The sequence below is a fragment of the Tamandua tetradactyla genome, chromosome 4, assembly GCF_023851605.1.
Source record: "Tamandua tetradactyla isolate mTamTet1 chromosome 4, mTamTet1.pri, whole genome shotgun sequence".
NCBI classification, from domain to species: Eukaryota; Metazoa; Chordata; class Mammalia; order Pilosa; family Myrmecophagidae; genus Tamandua; species Tamandua tetradactyla.
The window spans coordinates 20,388,315-20,411,128 of NC_135330.1; the positions used below are offsets into that span (position 1 = coordinate 20,388,315).

Below are 22,814 nucleotides of genomic sequence, written 5' to 3' on the forward strand. Positions count from 1 at the left end.
GGATATGCCCATATATAAATCAGAAAACTCAAGTACAAAGATAAGCACATAGCTAAAAATTAGCAGATGTAATGAAAACCAAATTCTTAAAAGAGAGATCCCCAACTCTACAATCAGAAGTACTGCCTGAGACATTTTTAATTTTAAGAAACTGGTCTCTACTAGAAATAAATTGTGGTAGGCTTCAAAGGTTTAAGGCTAACTGACCATAATGCTTGATGCTAACCAGGGAAGACTTAAATAGATTTCTATTTTCACTAGGATTTGTATTGTCTGTAAAAGTGATCTGTTACAAAGTTCCATTGGTTTTATGTGGTCTGTCTCTAATCCGAGTTTTCTCATAAATCCTATTATTTTGTTGGGTTGACTTTGCAAACGCAGGGGGTTTAAGTTATGCTGTAGCATAAATGTCTGTGTAAGTATAGGCAACAACTGCTGTATACAGATTTTTTAAAAATATACCCTGTGTCTCTACTCCCACGTTTTCCCCATTAAGTCATTCTGTGCACCCTCACAGGGTCAAGAGGAAATGGGGTCAAATGCAAAGAGCACAGTCTTCAGAATCAGACAGAATCGAGTGTAATCCTTATTTGACCACTTACTAGCTGTGTTAACTTGGATATTATTATCTCCCTGAGCCTCAGTTTCTTTATCTGTAAAATGATAACATGGTAACCTGATCTCACCATATGCCTTACTATTTGCAAATGAAATTAAGGATTTTGTGAAAAACTATCTCAAGTTCCTCATCTTCCCTCAATAAATGGTAGCTTTTGTCTCTCTTCTGAAATACCATACATGTCTGGATTGCCAGCTTTAAACCACAAAGTGGGAAGGAAATACTCAACAACCTAAGGAAACTCTATTGCCTTATTTTAGCTGTAGAAGAACCTGCAATAACCTAATTTCCGGTGAGTTTCTGGACTGCAGTGGGTTGAACAGGAATCAGTAGTCTTCCTGACTGATGATGTGGTTTGAGACCCCACTGGGGGTCAGAAGAGGTGCAGCACCACCCCCTGTTCCATTTGTCAGAATCCTCATTTTCCTTCAAGACGCAGCTCAGTTGTCACCTCCTCTCTGAAGCTTTTCCGAGCTCCCTCAGGCTGAGTGAGTCAGGCTCTCCACTGAGTTCTTGGAGGACCTACTCCATCTCATTAATTACGCTCCTAGGTCTGACACCATCATTAGGTTTTAGCTCCTCCTGAGTACAGTGTCTTGGTGAACTCCATATGCCCTGCAACCAGCACAGCGTTTTGAACCTTGGAGGTGCCCACAAAACATCTGTAATTGAATTAAGGTAATGGGCCCCCATTTCCCTCGTTTTCTTACTTAAGCCTGAAATTAAGGCAGATAAACCTACAGTCCTTCAAGGGGCTGAGAAACAAGCCAGGCCAAGGCTGGTAGAAGATGGCCACTCCCATTCCACAGCTATCTCAAGGACTTGCTTATAGAACCTCGTCTCAGGAAGGATGGAAGGGACCTCAAGGGATCTAGAGGACAAGATGTCCTCCAGCAAGATACTGTGATGCCAAACATTAGTCATTCCAACAAACATCTGTCAAGTGCCTACATGTGCCAGGCCATGAGTAAGATTCCGTTCCTATCCTCAGAGTCAAAGACAGACCTGTACACAGGCAGTGACCATGTCGTGGGATGGGTGCTGGGACAGGAGGGAGCACAGGGTGCCATGGGCAGGGGCACAGAGGAGAGGACTTTAACCTGTCCCAGGAGAGGCAGTATCAGGGCTGAGACTCCTTAGAAGGGCCATGCCCCTTTGGGAGAGGAAGAATTACAAATTCTCTTCCTCACCCTTCTTAGGAGGGGCACCATTTTGGGCATCACTTGTAAAAGCATCTCCATCATCTTCCTTGAGACACCAGAGCTGACACTCCAGTGCACCATGGCCTTCCTGCCTCTGGATATACCCGGAGGCACGGGGAATACACCGCCAACCCCAGGCAGGGCTCTGCCGCGTCCCAGGATCCACTACAGGCAATGTCTGGTGCGACTGTGCCCTCTACCAACGTCACCTGCAGGATTATGACCCTCATGCGCTCTCACGCAACTCCATCATCTCACCTCTCCCAGGAAGCAGAAGAGGCCTAAGACACGCAGCTCTAGGGGTTCAGCTGGACAAAGACCATGTCTAAAGAAAGCAGTAAGAATCTCCACAGAAAAGTTTATTATAACCGAAAGCATTTTCAATGAAGCATGGAATTTAAGAAAATATATATTTAAAATATATATTTTTTAAATCACAAGTGGATAAATATATAGAATTGCTTTTCTGATCATCCAGAAAAAGAACTGAATATCTATTTAATAGTAAACTGCCTTGGGGTGAGAGTAGCCACTGGGTGAGGAGCCCCAAGCAGCCATAACACTGCCTGAGCTCTTCCGGGTAGGAAAAAATGCTCTGAAAAGTGGAGAAAGGCTGTGGGCCAGGCAGCAAGACGGCCCTGCCAGCAAAACAGGACCAGCAGCAGAGCCAGGGGCAGGAGCCTTCAGGGAGAGGGGACAGCTGGGAGAACAGGACTGGGAGGCAGGATGGACATGTCGGTGATTCTGGCCAGAAGAGGAGCTTCCTTGCTGTGGCGACCCAGGCTACCCACAGTCCAGCTACTGGGTGGCACGGACACGTGCTCATTTTAAATCAACTCATATTTCATTCTCTCAACTGAAAAATTGGGTTTGGGCGGGAGTTGTCCACATGTCCACAATCGCAGCAGGGAGACCAGAGAGGGCAGGCAAAAGCTCTCAAAGCAGTTTCCCAAATTAAGCTTGACTAGATGCCCTCCGGGCGGCTGTCTGCTGGGATGGAAGCGCCCCTCGGAGGTAATGATGCTGTGGCTGGGGGCGGGACACAGACTGCTCCCATGTCTGTGGGGATCAGGAAAGCTGAGCCAAATAGCAGTAATTTGAGATGGGCCTTGGGGGACAGGTAGAATTTTGACAGGCAGAGAGGAAAGTGCGTGGGCATTCCAGGCAGAGGGGGGAGAACAAAAGCCCCACGAGGGGGGGGGGGTGTGATGTGAGCAGGGAGTCCTGGAGGAAGTGTCTGGAACATTCAGGAAGTTGTGGGAGTCTGGAAAGGGAGCTTGAGGCCATGCCACCTGCCAAAGCAAGGGGTCTGCACCTGAATTAGAGGGATGATAGGACGTCCTTCATGTACTCGTTCATTTGTTCAACAAAAACGTTTGCAGCGCAAACCATGTCTCAGGTGCCCCCTGGGCGCTGCGCCCCCTCTGGAGGCTGGCGTGGCGTCCACGGAGGGTTCCCGGGCACTGCCCGAGCTGCGGCTCCTCCCTCAGCTGCAGGACGTGGAGGCCGCCTGGTCCAGGCCAAGGGGACGCGCGTCTTCACAGCAGAAGGCAGCGGCCAGGCGCGGCCGTGAGCGAGATGCCTGGAGTTAGGGCAAGGCCGCCGGCAGCGGGCTCCGGAGAAGCAGTTTCCCCGTCAGTGTCCCGCAGCAGGAACGGGGAAACGGGGGGTGGGGAGGAGCAGGGAGGCCGGAGAAGGAACCCCTCAGCCTTCTCCACCCTGACCCCTCGGCGGGCCCCAGTCACCGGCCACGGTGGTCAGGGGACTCGCGGCCCGAGCTCTTCTCGTCGCGGGGTCTGCGGCCGCCGTCCTCGGCCCGGTCCGGGGAGAGCTCCCGCAGCTGCTCGGGCGGCGGTCGGTAGGCCTCCCGGTGCCTGCGGGGCAGCGAGCACGCGCGGGAAGGGTGCGCCCGCACTCCGGCCCCCACGCCCGCGGGGCCTACAGCCCTCGTGGGAGGAGCAGCCACCGGGCCCGCCACCCTCACCCCACCAGCTGCAAAGGGCCACGGCACTGAGTGGACAGCAAAGTGCCCCCAATCGTTCCACTGTTGAACAGAGGGCGTTAAGGGAACGGGCTGGCGGCCTGGACAAGCAAGGATGGGCCCCGGGACAGGGGCTCCACCCCACCCTTGGCCTGGGAGCAGACGCTGGAAAAACACAGGCCTTGGAGTCCAGTGTCAGGGTTGCACTGCAGGCTATATGACTTGGGTGAGTCAACAAATGGGCGTGAGAACGAGAACGCCTATTGCCCCCGGGGTGTCGCGAGTGGAAAAGGCTGTGAGAAGCAGGGATGCATCTCCTCCATCTGCTCAGGCCCTTGCCACCAGGCTACCCGCCCAGACTTACGGCCGCGCGTCCTCCTTGTCCTCATCCGCGTCGCTCCCCCGGCAGCAGCAGCAGTAGACGGCGATGCCAATGAGGATGAGCGCCGCAACCACGCCCCCCGCGATGCCCGCGTACAGGGCCACGTTCATGGAGGCTGCGAGAGGGCAGAGCAGCGACAGCACCTGAGCCGCCAGCCAAAGGCTCCTGATGTGACCCCTCCCCAGGCATCAGAGGAGGCATCAGAGGAGAGGGCCAGGGCTGGGGATGAGAAGCCACAGCAGCTGTGCCAGATGGTGGGAAGCTGTTCTCTCCCAGCCCGTGGAGCGGCAGCTGTGGCTTCCGTTAGCACTCTAGGGAAAGGCATGTCCTTGTAGGCTTGTGACCAGAGAAGATGGGGAACTACTCTTTCAGTAGGTACAGACAAGGACACCCAGACCGATGGCTTTGCCTCCCAGCACTCACTGGGCTGCTCTGGCCCAGAGAAATTTCCCTAGCATCAGCCATACCAGATTCCCTGAGCTGGTTGTGGGTGTCTCATTGTAAAAGGAGGGCCTCCAGGCACTGCCCTCATGCTCAGTGAATGGCCCTATGTGCAGGCAGAACTGAGCAGGTCTCCAGAGTCCAGCCTAGACTCTGCTTCCAAGGAACCAATGCAACTGGATGGATCTCGAGGTGAAGGGAGGCTGGGGCGGGAGCCATCCTGCATAGATCATCCCAGCCGCCCACCTTGCCTAGGGGACCCTAAAGGGGCTCCCAACCCACCTCCACACTGTCTCAACAGACTCTGTGGAATCCCAGCCAGTCATCTTTTGGCCTCTGCCCCCTTCCCTCCCTCCCATCCTACCCAAAGCGCTCTTACGAGGTCTGACGGCCAAAGTGATATTGCAGGACTTGGTCTCCAGCTTGTTGCTGGAGAAGCAGATGTAGTACCCCGACATGTCTGTGGAGATGTTCTTCAGGGAGAAGGTCTGTCCCGTGACTGGGAAAAAGAAAAAGGGTGAGAGAATGGGGACTGCAGACGAGCCCCAGGCCGGTGTCCAAGACAGGATAAAAGAGCAGTTGTGCCTCAGAGTCTGAGAGACCTGGATTTGAAAACCGGGGACCCCATTATCCAGCTGTATGACCGTAGGAAAGTCAGCTGATCTCCCAGAGCCTCAGTAAACTCCTTTGTAAAATGGAGTAATGAACTCTACCTCATAAGGTTATTGCAGGTGTTAAAGGAGATACTAGTTGTAAAGTTCTTAGCAGAACACTTGGAACTTCAGATTTTAGGCATGGATGTCATTTTTAAATCAAAGCCTGTGACAGGTGGGACCTTTGGGGAAAGTTAAAGAGTTATCTACGCCTATCACCATCAGTAGCACCTATTCAAACCCCTTCCTTCAACACACACATACACCACTACCCAAGGACACCAAAGAAGAGTACAAAAAGCTAGGATTCCTAGGTGGGTGTGAGTTCTACCACTGAGCCTCAGACTCCTCTGTAACACGGAGAAGTCATCCACCTCTAAGGCTGCAGACCCACAAGCCAGGCGGGGTGCACAAGCCTGAAGGGCTTGGAGTTCACTCGGGCACCCCGGGTTTGAAACCTGGTTCTGCCACTTACTAATTTTGTGGCTTTGGGCAAGTATATTAGCTTTATGCTTAGACATATTTTATATGTCTTACCCTCAAAGACCCTTCATCATAATGCTTTGTTTTGATTTAGAGACCCGCTGTCCTCCAGTTTAGGGGCAGAGCCAGTCTTGCTGTCAACTCTGCTGCCACCAAGTGGAGACAGCCTACACCGCAAAACGGGTCCTGTCACTGCCCTGATTAGACGTATCCTGGATACAGTCAGTTACAGATCTGTCCCTGGCCGTCGCTCCTGCTCTGTCTTTTGCCAGCTGTCGTTGGTGACACATGGACAAACCAAGCGAGCCGCAACTCCCTCCCCTTGCAAGATTGTACCTCGGTGTGATTTTTTGTTGTCTGGATATACTACTCAGTACACTTCATCAAATATTATGTCCTTTGATCCTTCCAACAACCTTGTGTGCTAGGTGGAACTAATATTTCAAGCTCTATTTTCACAGCGGTAACTCAAGAGTAGTTAAATGACTTGCCCAAGGTCATAAAGTTAAGAAATGTCAAAGCTGGAACCAAAGCCCAGTTTTAAGTCTAGAACTCCCTGGAGCAGTTGACAACTTTCAAAAAGAAACTTAGAGTATAAAAGCAATGGATGTTCATCAGAAAAAATTATATATGACATAAAATTATTTTAATTCAATTCAATCCAGAAAAATCTTTAAATGTTGATCACAGCTATAAATAAGATAAAGGAGGCCCTTGTCCTCTTGGAGTTTACAGTCTACAAGTGAAGACAGACATGAAACAATGTGGTTGCAAGGGTCATTAGAGTTCAAAACTGATAGTGCTAGCTGAGCTTATAGCAAGGGAATTTAATCAAGTCCAACGGGTCAAGAAAGGCCTCTATAGAGAGAAAAAAACAAAAATCATCCCTAATCTTACCACCCAGAAAAAGAAAGCACTTGATTTGGGGTGATTTTCTTCCAATCTTTTCATATATATTTTCATCAAACTCTTCCCATGAAACCCAGGGCACCGCTGCCTGGCTGCTCGCTCTCTGTATATTGCTCTCCCTTCCATTTTAGAATTCCATAAGTCAGTGTTTTTCTGGACAATCGTTTACATGTAATATTAATATATGTTACTGAAAAGGGGATGTACAATCAAAGCAAGTGTGGAACTCTTTGAGTTGGGCTTAAGTAAGTTTTAAATGGCAGAATTCTCAGAGCTTCTAACATTCTCATAGGTACTGTGAATCTCAAACAGGGCTTATCAACCTAGTCTCATTTTCTATGCTAATTGGACCACAAGATTTTTTTTTTAAAGAGGCATCTTAAAGGAACACACTTTGGGAAAATGCTGCTTTAACTCTACGACCCTATGCCCAGAGGACCTTCCACTTTTTCAGAATCCCACTACTTGAGAGGAAAATTAAGCAGATGGGTTAGGTTCACGTAGAACCTTGCTGAGAGAGCCAGGAAAGAAGACTTGGGATTGCCTCCAGAACCTTCTCAGGTATTACAGCCCAGCTTTGAGCTCTAGGCCTTGTTTTGGGGGCAGGGAGGACACGTGGTTGCCTAATCAAATGAATGAGACCATTCTTCTCCAGTTCCTGTAGCAAACAGTGGACACTAGAGGTTGCTCTAGGATGAACTGGTGCATATCTTGGGCCACAGGACCGGCTCAAATCTGGCTAAAATGAATGTTACTGCTGCAGTGGTGACACCTTGTGGTCAAGGAGGGGAACACACAAGACAGTCATCTGCAGCCCTACTTCCCTCCGCTCCAGCTTGGAAGAGATTTCCCTCCAGAGACGCCCTGACCTCCCTAAGACACTGTGTCGAAGTGACAAGATTTAACTTTTCCTTCCTTACACCTGATCCATGGCTCCTCATCAAACTCAAGCTGCCTCCTCTTTCTCGGAGTCCACACACACTTTCCAGCTACTCCAAACAGGGCCCATCCCCACCTTATAGAATCTTCTTCCCTAAGTGCTCCAGCCCCCAGAATTACCCAACCATCCTTTCCTGATATCCAAATTCCTATTGCTTCAGTGTATGAAACTTAACTGATCGGGACACAGTTTACAAGGTATGTTCAGAACTATCACATATGTCATCTCAAGTTATCTATCCTCTTCCCAGCCTGGTGATATTATCATCATCTCAGTTTTTCAGATGAGGATACTAAGGGTCAGAGAGGCTCAGTGACTTGTAACTAGAGAGTTGAAAGGTCAAGACTCAAATTCTTATTCAGTGACTCCAGATTATCTGTACTTTTCACTACTAGTTTACGATTACTAAATCAAAGGAAAAAAATCTCTAATATTAGAAATTCTGTCTTCAAATTATGAGGGTGAAGAAACTCACCTGTCCAAATCATCCACTGTGGACTGTTTCAAAAGTCAGAAACGTGTTTGGACTGACCTACAGAGGGAGAGTACCTTGACAGATTTTCTAGGGCTCATGAGGCAAGGTGGAGACAAAAGGCCTTGAGAAACCCACCCAGTGCCCACCAGAGGCAAAGTTTTGTTATTACCATTAACCACCATTCTTTCCTGCCACCTCACCGCCCTGTCCAAATTCTGACCCTCAGCAATCTTAACTTGAGGCAGGACAAAGCTTTTCCAAAGTAAATCTCTCTTGAATTCTTTTTTATGTCCTCAGGATTCATGCCCTTTTGGATCATTGAAGAATTAAGTCTTAGCTTCTAACAACAGAGGAGGCATTCCTGATGGAGAGAGGGCGTAACCAAGGTGCCCATTTGTGCCGCTCCTGCTGTGGAAGCCCAGGAAAGGCCCAGCTCCCTACGAAGTGCAGGCCCTCTGTGATCTCTCATCACTGCTTTCCGCACCCACTGTATCTCCCAGCTTTCCTGCAGGGGACCCTGCTCCTCAGTCTCACCAAATACTTGTGATTCCTGGGCTGCTCTCCATGCCCGGTCTACTGCTCCTTAAGGACCCAATTCAAATAACAGCTGATAACATCTCGCATTTATTGAGTGCTTACTACATACCAGGCACTGGTTTCAATGCTTTCCATGTGCTTTTATTAAACCCTCACAACAACCCTATAATGTAAATACTAGTACAGTATTATGCTCTTTTTTTTTAAACAGATGCAGACACTAAGGCACAGAGAATTTAAGTAACATGCCAAGAACCCACAGCTAACAAAGATTTGAGTCCGTGCCATGTTCTTAGCCTTCACGCTGTACTGCCAGCTCAAAGGCCCCTCCTCTGAGAAACCTTCCTTAATCTGCTCCAACATCCTCTTTATCATAACCTCACTGGGTATAAAATTATTGTAGCATTTACCGCCTTGTAACCTCCAGCTTTGGGTCCCTGCATATTAGCTTTGCTGGAAGGAAGTTCAGACACAATCAGTGTCCTTGGTGGACCATCTGTGACTACCGACAGAGTCACTGGGTATTCACAGGCCAGTGAGCGGCAGACCACAGAGTCCAAAGAAAGCTGCCAGTGGTTTTAACAAAAATTCCAGACACACTCAATAAAAATTTGTCAGTCCAAAATAAGTAAACAAAACTAAAAGCTTGTTGAAAGCCACATTACATCTTCTACTTTATAGTAGATCTAGTGGGTTTTATTAATTCTTTTCAATTTTTAGGAAATTCTTGTTTTGCCCCCAAATGAATGAAGGGAACTGACGGTGAACCCCATTTAACTGATTCCCCTACCTCCGAGTCCGTGCGTCTGTCTGGCGGAGCTTGCCCATAACGTGCCCTCACATCCCATCTTCCCGGAACAGCCATTTCCACCCACTGCCTCCACTTTTCCCCTCCCACTTCCTTTTCCATGGTGAACTGAAAGGCCTTCCAGAAGCATCCCATGGGTGCCCTCTAGACCCTGTCTTTCTTGATTTCCAGGAGCACTGGATGCAGATGGCCAGGTGGCCGGCAGGCTCCGGGGCCCTAGGGGTTTCTCCAAAAATTCCCACACTACTTGGCTCCAAGGTAATGACAGTAGGAGATTTATACGGCTCTTTTTGTTTCCTGCCTGAAAGGTCAAATACCAAGCTGCCCAGTGCAAAACCAGTCTCCTGGCAACCGCAGCCAAACCTCCCATCTCCTTCCCCAAGAATGTGGGTCCCTCACAGCAGAGGGCTGCATAACTGGGTGGGGCCATGGGGGGCGGCGGCATGCGTGGGGAGGAGGAGGGCCCTGGAATCTGAGCTGGCCTGGCCTGGGCAGGGAATAGGAGCAGGAAATTCCCTGCCCTCGGATGTAGCCACAGGACACACTCACAATCAAAACGGAAACCCCAATCAGTGCCTTGGACACAGCGGTTATCAATCTAGGCCTATTCAAGAGAACAGAGTTACAGAGAATCACCAAAACAACAGTGACATTTATTAAGTGCTTCCTATATTTTATGGACTGTGCTTTACAGGAAATGTTTTTATTTCTCACAATTTATGAGGTATTATTATTGTGGTGGTTAGGTTCAGGTGACAACTTGGCCAGATGATGGGGCCTAGTTCTGTTGCTGTGGATTTGAATCATTAGCTTGTGAAACTCATCTATGGCTGATGACACCTGCAGTCTCTAAGGCGAGCGCCTTCCACAATGAGTGATGCTTAATTTAATTCATGGGAAGCTTAAAGGAGAGAGCTCAACACGGCATAGCCCAAGCAGCTCAGCATACCTCATCTCAGCACCTGCAGCTCAGCCCAGGCCTTTAGAGATATGAAAGGAATCACCGGGGGGAAAGTTGTTAGAACCCAGAAGCCTGGAGAGAAGGCCAGCAGCGATTGCCCGGTGCCTTCCGGTGTAAGAAAGAACCTCAGATGGAAGTTAGCTGCCTTTCCTCTGAAGAACTACACATTTTTAATTAAATAAATCCCCTTTTATTAAAAGCCAGTCCATCTCTGGGATGTTGCCTTCTGGCAGCTTTGGCAGACTAGAACAATAATTATCAATCCCTTTCTACAAATAAGAAAAACTTGCTTAGAGATGGCCCAAGATCTCACTGTGGAAACTGTTGGGGTGGAGGAAGCAGCAGGGCAGTCTGCAGGGGGACGGACTGCACAGCCCCCAGGGTCTCCCAGGGCAGCCTTGGTTAGTCAGCTGCCCCTTGCTCCTGGATGTGGGGAGCCCCTGTCCCCCTTTCCCCCCTCACCTGGGAAGGCCAGAGGTCGCTCTTCATTCCGGATGTTGTAGCTTTTCCAGCTGTACTGAGGTGCCGGGGAGCCCTCCTTGGAACTGCAGGTCAGCTTTATGTCGCTTCCAATCACAGCCTCTCCCTCGATGGCACAGTCTGGCGTGGAGGGTGGCACTGTGCAGGGGAGGGGACAAAGAGAAGGCAGGCATCAGGTGGGACCTGAACACAGCCACCTCCCTCCAAAACACACACTGACACTGCTGTGTTTGCTCATAGGCAGAGAAATGGAGAGCTGAGTGGTGAGCTGTGAAGCTATAAGACTGATCCACCCCAAAATATCTCCCCAGTGGCCTATACCCAGAAGCAGCAGTCCACGGGAAGCATCGTGGACTGGCGATAGCTTCACCAGGCATGGTTGCAAGTGTGCCCAAGGTTTGGGGTCGTGGGATTTTGAAGACACTCTGACATCTCCATTATAAAAATGGGGATACTGAGGCCCAGAGAGGACACTTGCTCAAGGGTCCTGGCAGAGCTCACACTAGAACCTAGATCTTCTGACTCTAGAACCAGAGCTCTTGCCACCAACCCGGATTGGCTCCCTGCTATTGATTTATCTTTGCCCTTTTAGGTAAATCCTTCAATCCCACGGCCTCAGTGTTTCCATACATAAAAGGAGGGCACAACAAACCCTTCCTGTAGAGAGCCAGACAGTAAACCTTTAGGCTTTGCAGGCCACAAAGTCTCTGTGATTCTTTCTTCTGTTGCTGCTGCTGCTTTTTCAAATAACCCTCTTAGCTCATAGGACATACAAAAGCAGACTGTGGGCTGAAGTTTGCCTGCTGGGTTAAATGATCTCTAAAGCCCTCCAACTCCAACTTCTTAGGAATGCTGCCGTTGAGTTAAGCATTATCCCCTTCCCATGCTTTGCTGATAAAATGCACTTGCCAGAAGTGACTGGGCGACAGGAGGGACCCCAGATGTGCAGCAGGGCTGTGTGCCAGGTGGAGGGTAAGGATCAAAGGGATGGGAGGGGGCAGAGATAAGGAAAGGGAAACCCACAGAAAGGAAGTAACAGAAATCTACAGCTTACCCTCAGTTCACATTCTTAACCTGTTCTCCCAGAATTTCAGCCTTCTTAACTTTCCATTTCACAGAGTAGTTCATTCTACAAACCTTACTGAGCATGTGCTGTATGCCTGACGTTGCTGGGCACTGGGCTGGCATACTGAGAGAGACCTTATGTTCAAGGAATCCAGTGGAGGCAAAAGACAAGTCACTGGGCCGAGACCAGGTAGGAGGCAGGGCTGCTGGTGCAGGGAGGGCCCGTATGCGGGGCATTGGCCTACTCACAGCAGCAGCTGTGACCTGAATAAAGAGTGACAGTAAACGAGGCCAACGGTGCAAGGAGTAGCAAGGGAGTCAGGCAGAAAGCACAACATATGCAAAGGCTCAGAGGTGAGAGGAAGCATGGCATGTGCCTGAGTCTTCAGCTGATGTGCTTGGGGGGGTGGGGGTGGGACAGGGGAGGACACATCACGGGGAGGGTTATTTCTGAAATCCCTGTGTTGCAGGCCTGTCCCCTCCACTTCTTTATGTGCCCCCTTAAGTGGCTTGATTGCCCCAGTGACAGTGCTCCCCATGTTACACTCCAGACGCACAGGTGCATGCACAGTCACTGAACATCAAGAGTGAACAACAATCCCTGCTTGGCCCCACCTGGAAATGGCAGGTGGGAGCTGAAAGTGAGAAAAGGAGCTGCCCTATCCAGGATGCACTCTCTCCCCCAGACCAGCAGCCCACAGATTTTCCCATCAGAAACAGGTAGGCGGTTGTTGGATGTGGCTGAAATCTGCTGCCTCGGTGAGGGCCAGCGAGGTGTGGGGCCAGTATGGGGCAAACGAGAGGTATTCTCTATATGCAACTGCCGAGTGAACAGGCCTGCAACCAGAGGCCCAGAGTTCAGGCAAGACTGAAGCAGCCTAGGGAGGGACGCGCCTGCAAGCAAGCAGCCCCCCGACCCATCCTGCTGGCCCAGCAAGCAGACACCTGAGGGACAAAAGAAGGTGAACACGGCTTCCAGGAAGAGCCCCCTCGAGGACAGAGCTGGTGAGCCAGCCACGCTCGACCTCCCGACCTCTCTAGAGCTTCAAGAACTTCCCTCTTCCCCATTGAAACCATTCACCCTTCTCTCCCACCTATGGAGACAGAGTTTTCATTCCATATTAGAGAGCTGGCCTAAAATCTAAGTGCAACCTGAGGAGTCCCGCACCAACCCAAATTCAGGCTAAGTTAGTGCCTGACAGTCAAGCTTTCTAGGGCCAGGTTTCTCTGGGATATGGGATGAGAAGGGGAGGGAAGTGACTGTGGGGCCACTGAGCATCCAGGGAAGCATAAAAAAGCAAGCTATACACATCCAAAGATGTGGTTACCTTCTTCCACACATTTGTTAATTCACCCCAGAGCCAGGAAGCACACAAAGGCCCGCCACATACCCAAGGAACCGCTGTGAACTTGGCCGGCCCTTATGGAGGAATGCATTGGGTTCTTGGTCCCCAGACCTTTCACCTCAGCCCTGAAACTCCCTTTGCACCTCCCCCCACCCCAGGCACCGCCCCCCCCCCCCCCCCCCCCCCGCGGTTCAGATCCCTCTCTGAAGGTGTCTCTCCTCAGCCCCCCACCTTGATTCAGACACATCTAGTTACACTAGTTATTAAGCCCACAGCGGGGCTGTGAGAGTTCGGGGACTCTCAAAGTGCCCTGATTCTCATTGCCTCTTCTTACACACACACACACACACACACACACACACACACACACACACACACGCAGATGCTACCTGAGTATTTACTTAGGGAGGGGCAGGAAAGGTGGAGGTGGATGGGCTCTAAGGCTTTCCGATGTCTGCCCGGGATACTGTGCTCCCGCCCGCGGACACCAGGGGGCGCCAGAGGCCGGAGAGTCGCAGGATCCCTCCCGCGGCGCCCGCCTCCCGGCTGCCAGCTCGCTGCTCACCCGGCTTTACCTTGAGGTCACCCGGTCCGAGTGGGCCGGCCCCGTGTAATTAAAGCCCTTCTGCCTAAAAATAGCCCTGCTGCAAAGTCATTTGGAAAAAAAAAAACTTAAAGATTTCTATTGGATTTCTTAACATTTTGGGCAAAATAATTTTTGTAAGCAAAACGCTTTGGCCGGATTCCATAATCCCGGATTAAATTTGTGTTCCCCCTTCGGGTTAGCTGGCTCCTCTCTTACAATGCAACTGGCCCTGAGAGGGGCGGGGGATCGGGCTTTCCCACTGAAGTGGGATCCTCGCGCCGTCGCCCCAAGCCGCAGAAGAAATGGCAGCTATTTAAGGGATGCCAGAAGGAGGCAGAATCGGCCAGAGAAAGGCCGGGGAAGAGAGCAGCGGAGGGCTCAGCTGGGGGCCAACTGAGGCAAGGAGAGAGGGGGAAGAGGGCAGCAAGAGAAACAAGATAAACATCTCATACCCTTGGCTTGGTATTACTCTCCTGGGGTGTATTCCAAGGAACCAATGCAATTAAAAATTAAAACCTATGCACACAAAAATGTTGTTGCAGACTTATTAAAAAGAATGTTTATTTATATCATTGTTAACTGGAAATAGCTTTGACTGGAAACAGCCTGAGTGTCCAGTCCAGAGATAGGAAACTCGGCATCCACATGATATAGGGGTACGTAGCCTAAAGAACAAAAAATATTAAAAGGGCAGGGAAATGCCTGCCATGCAGAGTGAAAAAAGAAAAGTACCAACTCCTCAGACTACAAATTCAGTTATGTCCACAAATCAACATGTAGAGAGGCACTGGATGAAAAAAATGCTGGAGAAATGTTAAATGTAGGAAGGGAGTAGGGCATATGGTTGAATGTCATTCTTTTTTTAGTTTCTTATTTAAAATATATATTTTTAATATATATATTTAAATACTATAAAAATACATTTTACAAATACATTTCTAAATATTTTAATGTATACTTTAAATAAGAATATAAAGTATATATTTTTCTAAATAAGTGTTTTATTTGGCGGTCCAAAAGGTCTCTGTGCACCACACACAACAATTTGTTTGTGTTGAGACTGAGGGCTGCTCTTCCCCAGAACAGGAGAGCAGAGCTGAAATTGGGTTCATTTGAACAGGCTCCCGGGCATGCGAAATGCAGCCCTCTCCAGACAGCAGCCCCTGATTCAATGGCACAGAGTAGAAACAGGACTTCCAGCCCTGCCTGCCCTGCGGGGACTAAAACAAAGCTGTTAAAATGCCATGAAAGGACAAAGTGTAATGGTGACAGCCGTGCCCCTGAAAGGAGAGGGGGGCGGAACCGTTCCCAAAGCTTCAGGACCACGGGAACTCGCCACCGAAATCCTGAAGGAAGGAGCCTCACATTCGCAGGGCGACGGGGCTTCAGTCTCCCAGATGCCTGGTGACCTTGGGCGCAGAGGAGCAGTCATAAAATCCTCAATTACCCACGAGTCATGGAGCCAAGATGAGGGTGTTCTGAGATAACAGGGAACATCCAGGGCTGGCATTGTTCGGCCCCTCCAGTTTACTGTGCATATGGGTGCAGGACGGGCAGAAAATCAGCTAATGCCATGACAAGACAAAACATAATGCACAAGCTCACGTCTGCTGTGGGGTGAATGAGAAGGTCCATTCTAAAGCGAAGTAAATCTAAAAGAGTTCGGGGATCATCCCGAATTGGAATGATTGCTCCTTGGCAGCAGCAGGGTTAGCCGAAGGCACGCTCCAGGCTTTAATTTAGACGGAACTGTTCCCTTCCAGCCTGGACATTTTCTAGTGGTCATTTAACCCTATCAGCCTCAATGTTCTCTTAGTAGATGCAAGTATTTATCACTACCCACTTTTACAGATTTATTGCAAAGATTAAATGAGATAATTTGGATAAAGCACTTAATATGTGACTCATAGTCAACCCTCAGTAAATACAAGCTGTTGTGATTATTTATGATCTGCAAGAACTCTCAGACAGGCAAAGGTAATTTGGCAATTTACCTCCAATTAATATAGATCATCTGCTCAGCTTGCCACTGGCTCTGCTCCGGGAGGATGCAGAGAGAATAAAGGTTACATGGCTACCTGGGAGGAGCCGAGGGTTCAAGGGGGTGCCCTGCCCTCCCCCATAAGCAAAACAGCTCCTCATTCATCCTCGGGAGCTCTGGAATTCTATGATTAGAAATTCCTTGTTATTGAAGTCCATAAAATAAACTCTGATGTACCATTTTCCTAAATAGGAGGTCTGCATATTGTTTAAAAGTCATTCCTTTACAAATCAATATGTAAATTGACTGGAATTTCACGCAACCTTTTTTTTAGTTAGGCAAAGTGATTTTAAAGTTAACACGGCAGATTAAATATGTAAAAATGGCCCAAAACTTTTTGAAAAAAACTTAGGAAGGGAACATATTTTATAGTACCAGATATTAAAACCAACTATACAAACACTGATATCTCAAGGAAAAAAATAACAATAAATGTCAAAACTGACTATAAATATACTGTAATCAAAACCACATGATACTGGCATAGGAATAATCAAAACGATAAATGGAACAAAATAAGGAGTAGACAAGCACAGCCAAGTACATGCATGGACTGAAAATGTTGTAACGCTGGCATTCCAGTAAAAAATAATTGTTTCTTTGGTATAGTAAACAATGCTGATGGAATTGATCATCCATTTGGAAGAGAAAGTCTGAATCCTAGCATCCAATGCACAAAATAAATTCCAGACGAAATAAAGGTCTAAAGGTAATAAGTAAAACTTTTTGGACACATGAAAAGAACGTTAATTTCATTTTTATAATCCCAAGAGTGGTGGTAAGAGACCTTCTTGGGTAAGACAAGAAACACAGAATGCATAAAGGAAAACAGCAGATTTGACTATACAATAGGATATGGAATAGGACTTTTCCTGTTGTCTCAGAGTTTAAAACCTCCAAATTGAGGACAATAGCTGATAAGTCTCCTCAGTACTAAAGAGGGGCGTGGACAAGAACCCAGCAGGCCTTACTGAGAGCAAGTCTTCTGATTATCAATCAGCCACGCTCCTCCAGCCTATCTAAGACAAATCTAGAGACTCATTAGAGAGAAATTTCTTTGAAGGGGATTCTCAGGAATGGAGAGCCATGAGTGTCTCCCCTCCTCTCAGGGAAAGGAAGGAAGGTAGCTCCCCCTTCTCCCCTCAACCCCCACCCCATTTCAGACCAAGCCAGGGAGACACCAAGGCAATCTCATGTAGAAACGGGTTTTCTACCCTTGGGAGGCTGGCACTCCCGCTCTCTGGCTAAATTCTTGCCTGGTGGTAGAAACCCAGAGCATCTCTCAGGGTATCACTCCTAGAATGTGATGGTGAAAGGACTTGACAGATGTCCCTAAGTGTCTGGGGGGCCTACCCAAGGGCAGACCCTGGTACCTGTCCTTGGCCAGAGGAACCTGAATGCAAGAGGCTGGCTGGAGCAGCCTGGAAAGGCAGGGTGAGAGGAGAGTTCAGCCAGAAAAGGCCTGTCATCTTGGGTGCAGGCTTTGGCAGTGTGATGGTTAAGGTCACGTGCCAACTTGACCAAGTGATGGTGTCCAGTTTGGTCAAGCAAGCAATGGCCTGATAGTAACTTTGAGGCTCTTTTGTAGATTTAAATCATTAGTCGGTTGATTGCATGTATGGCTGATGACATCTACAATCAACAAGGGAGATTGCCTTCAGCAATGAGATAGTCTCATTTAATCAGCTGTAGGTTTTAAGGGGAGACCCGATAATCACTGCAGTCAGAGAGAGTTTCTATCTTTACTTCAGCCAGCCAGCTTCTCTTGGGGAATTCATGGAAAACCTTCATCAGGGTTCCCAACTTGCAGTCCACCCTAAGGAATTTAGGATGCCTGATCCTGGTGGTCACGTGAAACAATTTCTATAATAAATCTGATAGTATTTACATAAATATGTGTCAGTTCTGTTTCTTTGGAGAACCCTGACTAACACAAGCAGGGCAGGATGTGGGTTCAACTCATGTCGTACTGGGGACTCCGTGCCGGCATGCTGCCTGCTGGGCCAAAGGGGATGTGGAGTGGACCAGAGAGAGCCCAGAGAGCCCAGTGCAGCAGTGAAGGCGCAGAAGAGGATAGAGGATGTGAGATTTCAGCCACAGCACATGCCATCTATATCTGGAAAGGACGCAAGGTGAAGGGTCCTAGGTAGCTCTGAAAAATGCACTAATGTACCCCCATAGAAGAGCCAGTGGTGGGATGTCTGCTGTGATAGGGTTATGTGGTAGTTAAGAGAAAACCACAAATGGTCTAACTAGATGAACTAAACAGACAAATGGCCTGTTTTCCTTTAACCCTCTCTCCCTCAGCCATAACCTTAGAGAAGTAAGAAATAGGTGTGGGAGCAAGTGGATTAAGGAGAGTGAAGAAATAAATCCCTGCTCTCATTTCTGCCGGTCCCCAAGCTTTAATGGGTCAAAGCCCAAGCTAGGAAAGGTATTAAGCTTATTGGGTATTAAATTAAAATTGTATTTAGATTACACTGGATTGAACTTTCTTTCTTTTTTTTAGGAAAGTTGTGGGTTTACAGAACAATCATGCATAAAATACAGACTGAACGTTTTAATACCTGAAAGCAACCAGAAATTTATCAACTACTCCTGTGATGCTGCGGGAAGGTAGAGAAGGTAGAGCCAGCACAGTTTGCTTGAAGGCAGTGGAAGGAAAACAAAACAAAACACAGCCTATTTCCTGATTGCTATATGTGACCAAATTTTTATTATTCAATGAATTAGCTATAATTAAAGTAAATTAAAATTTTCTGTATGGCAAAGAACACTATAAATACGACCACAAGAAAATAAATTGGTAATACGTAGGACAAAGAGTTGATACTTTTAACATACAATGGGCTCCTAGAAATTAATAAGGAAAACTACTCAGTAGAAAACAAGCAAACTAGCCTCGAAACCATGAGCCAAAAATTCTCATTGTTTTAGCCAATCCACTGTATGGTGCTTGTTTAAGCAACTAGAAAACTAGGACACTGTCTGACTGTGCCTCAGTTGCTGCCTTTCTCAGAGCCTTGTCTGCAAAACAAGGATATTAAACTAGATGATCTTTCAGAAGATTCCCAAATTATAAATTACAATAATAAGCGCCATTTGTATGAAAAGAATGACCTTGGGTCATATTTCAAAGGCAGCAGAGCCTGATGAATGGTGTGTTTGTGGGGAGCAAGGGGTGGTACGAAAGGCAGCTTCAATAGGTAGCTTCATTTATGAGAAGGAAAAACAGTGCCTATAAGAGAGTCATGATTTGGCCCTTGAAGTATCAAATCAAGGCACAGTGAGAGCCTATACAACAGGGTTTAGGATTTCCTTTTTTTCTTCTCCTTAATAAGTTTGTAGGAAAGATAGAAGGGTGTGATGGGAAAAGCGCTGGACAGAGCATGGGACAGAACGGTCAAGGCTGAATCCCAGGGACTATGGCCAATGGGCCTTCTTCTCTGCTCTCAGGAGCTGTCTGCTATTCTCTGAGAATTCAGAAGAATTCTGAATTCCAAAGGGAGGAATGGGGCGTCTGCCCTGAGACAGACTGGATGAATGGGCGAGTCTTAGCTCCTCACCACCTAGTGCCACCTCAGGCTTTATCTCACCACCAGGGTGCTTCTCCTTGTCCTTCCACCCCTCTGCTCAGCCACCCTAGGAAAGAGGCAGACGGAGATGGAGACACTCACCGAGGACCAAGAGTCGGATGCGTGACCTGGAGATGCCACCCAGGTCCGACAGCAGGGTGACCGAGCACTCATAGGTGCCGTTGTCATTGACGGTCAGCTGGCTGATGGTGACGGAGGCGTCGGACTGCTCAGCATTGCTCGATATGCTGACGCGGGTCCTGTAAAGGTCGGTGTGGATGTAGTCTTTGTCCTGAAATGTCCAGGTGACCACTGTTTCCTGGAGAGAAGAAGAAATGCTGCTTGGACTTCACCTATGGCTTCACAGGGCTTCCAGCCTGTCCTGACCTCCTCACCCACATTTCCCAGAGCTTAGAGAAGCACTGACACACCCACCCCTCAGAACACACCAACAACCCTATACCTCCTGCTACCCATTGGAGGATGCCTTTTAATGTGTGTGTGTGGTTTTTTCCCCAGTGAAAATACTAAAAGACTAGGCCAGCTGTACAGTTCATACCACAGGAGCCTGTGTGGATAAATGGGGCTGACTCAGATCCCAGCATTTTCACCTCTTGTACCCTGTGGCATGTCTCTCACCAATCTCCTTTCAGTCCATTGTCTAGTTTCACTCATTAGTCAACTGATATTTATTATTTATAACCAACATGTATTATTATTAAGCGTCTATCTACTGTGTGCCAGACATTGTGTTAGGCACCCACCCTTGGCTTTATTTCCATAACTCTTGCCTTTGGAACTTATTATTCATCGATACACTCATTGTTTATCAAACAGCATGTGGTGGTGTTTAAGGTCACAGACTTTCGAGCCAGGGAGCCTCAGTTCAAATTCCAACTATCCCACTTACTAGTTGTACAGTCTGGGGCAAAATGCTTAATTTGTCTATGACCTCTCTTTGACTCTGTTTTCTCTTCTACAAAAAAGGAGTGAGGGATCCATCAGTCAATAAATAACTTTAGCATCCCTCTTAGCACCCACAAAGATGCCTGGCTTAGACTGAGACCTTTGGTCTGGTTTACCAAATACCAGATATGATGGTGAAAGAAGGTGTCCTTCGGTTTCTTCAAGCAAAAGGCAGTAGCTTCCCTCCCTTGGTTTTACCCCAGGGATACTGGGACCAGCCAGGACAGGTGCTGTGGCCCAGTCAGGGTCCTTTGGGTGATGGACACCAGGGCATGTCAGGCTGATGCTTGCTTTCCTTCCCCTCAGTCTGGCCACCTAAGGCTCGGATGTTCTGAGACCATACCTTCTCTCCTTCCAGGGAAGAAGCTAAATTCTTTCACTCAGAGTGGCTGGGGACTCAATATGTATCTCTGTTAGATATGTTTGTATTTAAAAAGGAGAGCTCGCTTTCAGAGACTTACGAATTAGATGCTCCACTTCTCTTACAATTAAAGAAAAGTGAATCTGACCAATAATGAGATTCCATTTTTCACTTATCAAATTGGCAAATGTCTGACAATTTGAGAATATTCTGTATTGGCATAGATTCGAAAAATAGATGCTCTCTCACTGTTCTGTTGTTGGTGAAAGTGTAGATTGGTGTGACATCTACATAAAGGCAATTTGACACTACTTATCAAAATAATTGACAACATTTATCAAAAGTCACGTATCCTTTGACCCAGCAGTTCCAATATTTTATCGTATGGGGATATATATTTATACATACATATTCAAAGACACACATATAAGGGTTTATTGTAGTATTTCAAATGTCCATCAGTAGTACCTATGGTACATTTATATAATGGGATGCTCCATGCAGCTGTTATAAAAAGAGAATGAGAGAGATATAAATGTACTGATGCAGAGAAAGAGCTCTGAGATTCATGGCTTAAGAGTGCAAAAGCCAAGTGCAGAATTAAGTGTATGTAGTATGTATAAACATACATATTCATATACATATACGTGTATATATAAATATGTATCTATGTTAGTACATGCTTGAAAATCCATGGAAGGCTACTAAGAGTGCCTTAGATGAGGGGATTAGGAGGCCGGAAGCCTAGGGGGTGAGGTTGACGCCTTTTCACTCTGTGCACTTTTGTACTGCTTGAATTTTTTGCCTTATGCATGGGTTACTTAGACAGCAAACACCACACAAATGCGACTGTAGGGGAAAAGGCACTCTCTTACATTGCTTGTGGGAGGACAAAATGTTTCCCTAGAGAAGGCAACTTGGTAATCTCTATAAAAATTAGAAAACCATTTGCTCTTTGTGGGAATGAATCCTATAGTGATAAATGCACAGGCAAAGTAACATATACAGGGTTAACCTTGGTATTCTTGATAATAAGAGAAGATTGGAGGCAAGCAAGTACCCATCATTAGAGGACTGATTGAATGGCAACAGTGCATCTAAAAAGAATGAAGAAATGCTTTCTTTACTGGTGTAGAGAGAGCTCCAGGACTTACAATAAATGAAAAATGCAAGGGGCCTAACAGTGCCTAGAATGTGCTACCTTTTGTGTAAAAAGAGGGAGAAATAGAATACACACACACACACACACACACACACACAAAATACTGTAGTATAGTAAAAAACTTGGCTGGTCTTTGTCCTCAGTTTCCAGGAAAGTGTTGAATCTTTGGAATTCCCTGTGATAGGAGTGCTTTCTGTTCTGGGTGGGCCCAGGACCACAACTCATTGTTCACACACTAATGAGATGGACAGGGTGGGACCAGCCACAATCTTAGGGTGGGGGCTGGCCCCACCTGGAAGACTAGCCATGTAATTAGGGGATGGGGGCTTCAGATCCTATCAGTCCCATCTCTCTGACCTCTGGGAGGAAAGGGGGTGCAGACTGAGCTCAACCACATGGTTACTGATTCCATCACTCATACCTATGTTATGAGACTCCCCTACGAACTTGAGACCCTCCAAAGCCAAGATGAGCTTCCACGACTGAGAAAATGCATTGCTGCTGTGCAGGAAGAGGGACACCTTCTGACTCCACAAGGAGAGGACACAGAAGTTTGTGGTTCACACCCCTCAGACCTCTCCCCATGAATCATTTCTTTTAGCTCTTCTTTGTGTATCCCCTTGCTATATTAAAACTAAAATTGCAAATATAGCACTTTCATCGAGTCCTGTGTCATTCTAGCAAATTGTTGAACCTGAGGGGGTAGTGGAAACAACCGAATTTGTAGTCAGTTGGTCAGAGGTGTGGGTGTCCTGGGCCCCCAAACTTGTGACTGGTGCCTGAAGGACAATCTTGTTAGAAGATTGTGCCCTTAACCTTAACCTCTGGGGTCTGGCCTGAT

The 22,814-nt window shown here is 47.6% G+C and overlaps 1 protein-coding gene across 1 annotated transcript in view; it reads right to left on the reverse strand.

Annotated features, from left to right (window-relative positions):
- Window positions 1–2,161: 2,161 nt before the first annotated feature.
- Window positions 2,162–22,814, reverse strand: part of GPA33 (glycoprotein A33) — a 38,076-nt gene continuing 17,423 nt past the window's right edge. Inside the window, exons 3-7 of the mRNA XM_077156856.1 lie at window positions 19,587–19,803; window positions 10,854–11,009; window positions 5,005–5,124; window positions 4,167–4,299; window positions 2,162–3,695 (exon numbers count right to left, since the gene is read on the reverse strand). Of these exons, the coding sequence (XP_077012971.1) occupies window positions 3,563–3,695; window positions 4,167–4,299; window positions 5,005–5,124; window positions 10,854–11,009; window positions 19,587–19,803 (759 nt within the window). The 3' untranslated portion in view covers window positions 2,162–3,562. The remainder of the gene's footprint in view (window positions 3,696–4,166; window positions 4,300–5,004; window positions 5,125–10,853; window positions 11,010–19,586; window positions 19,804–22,814) is intronic.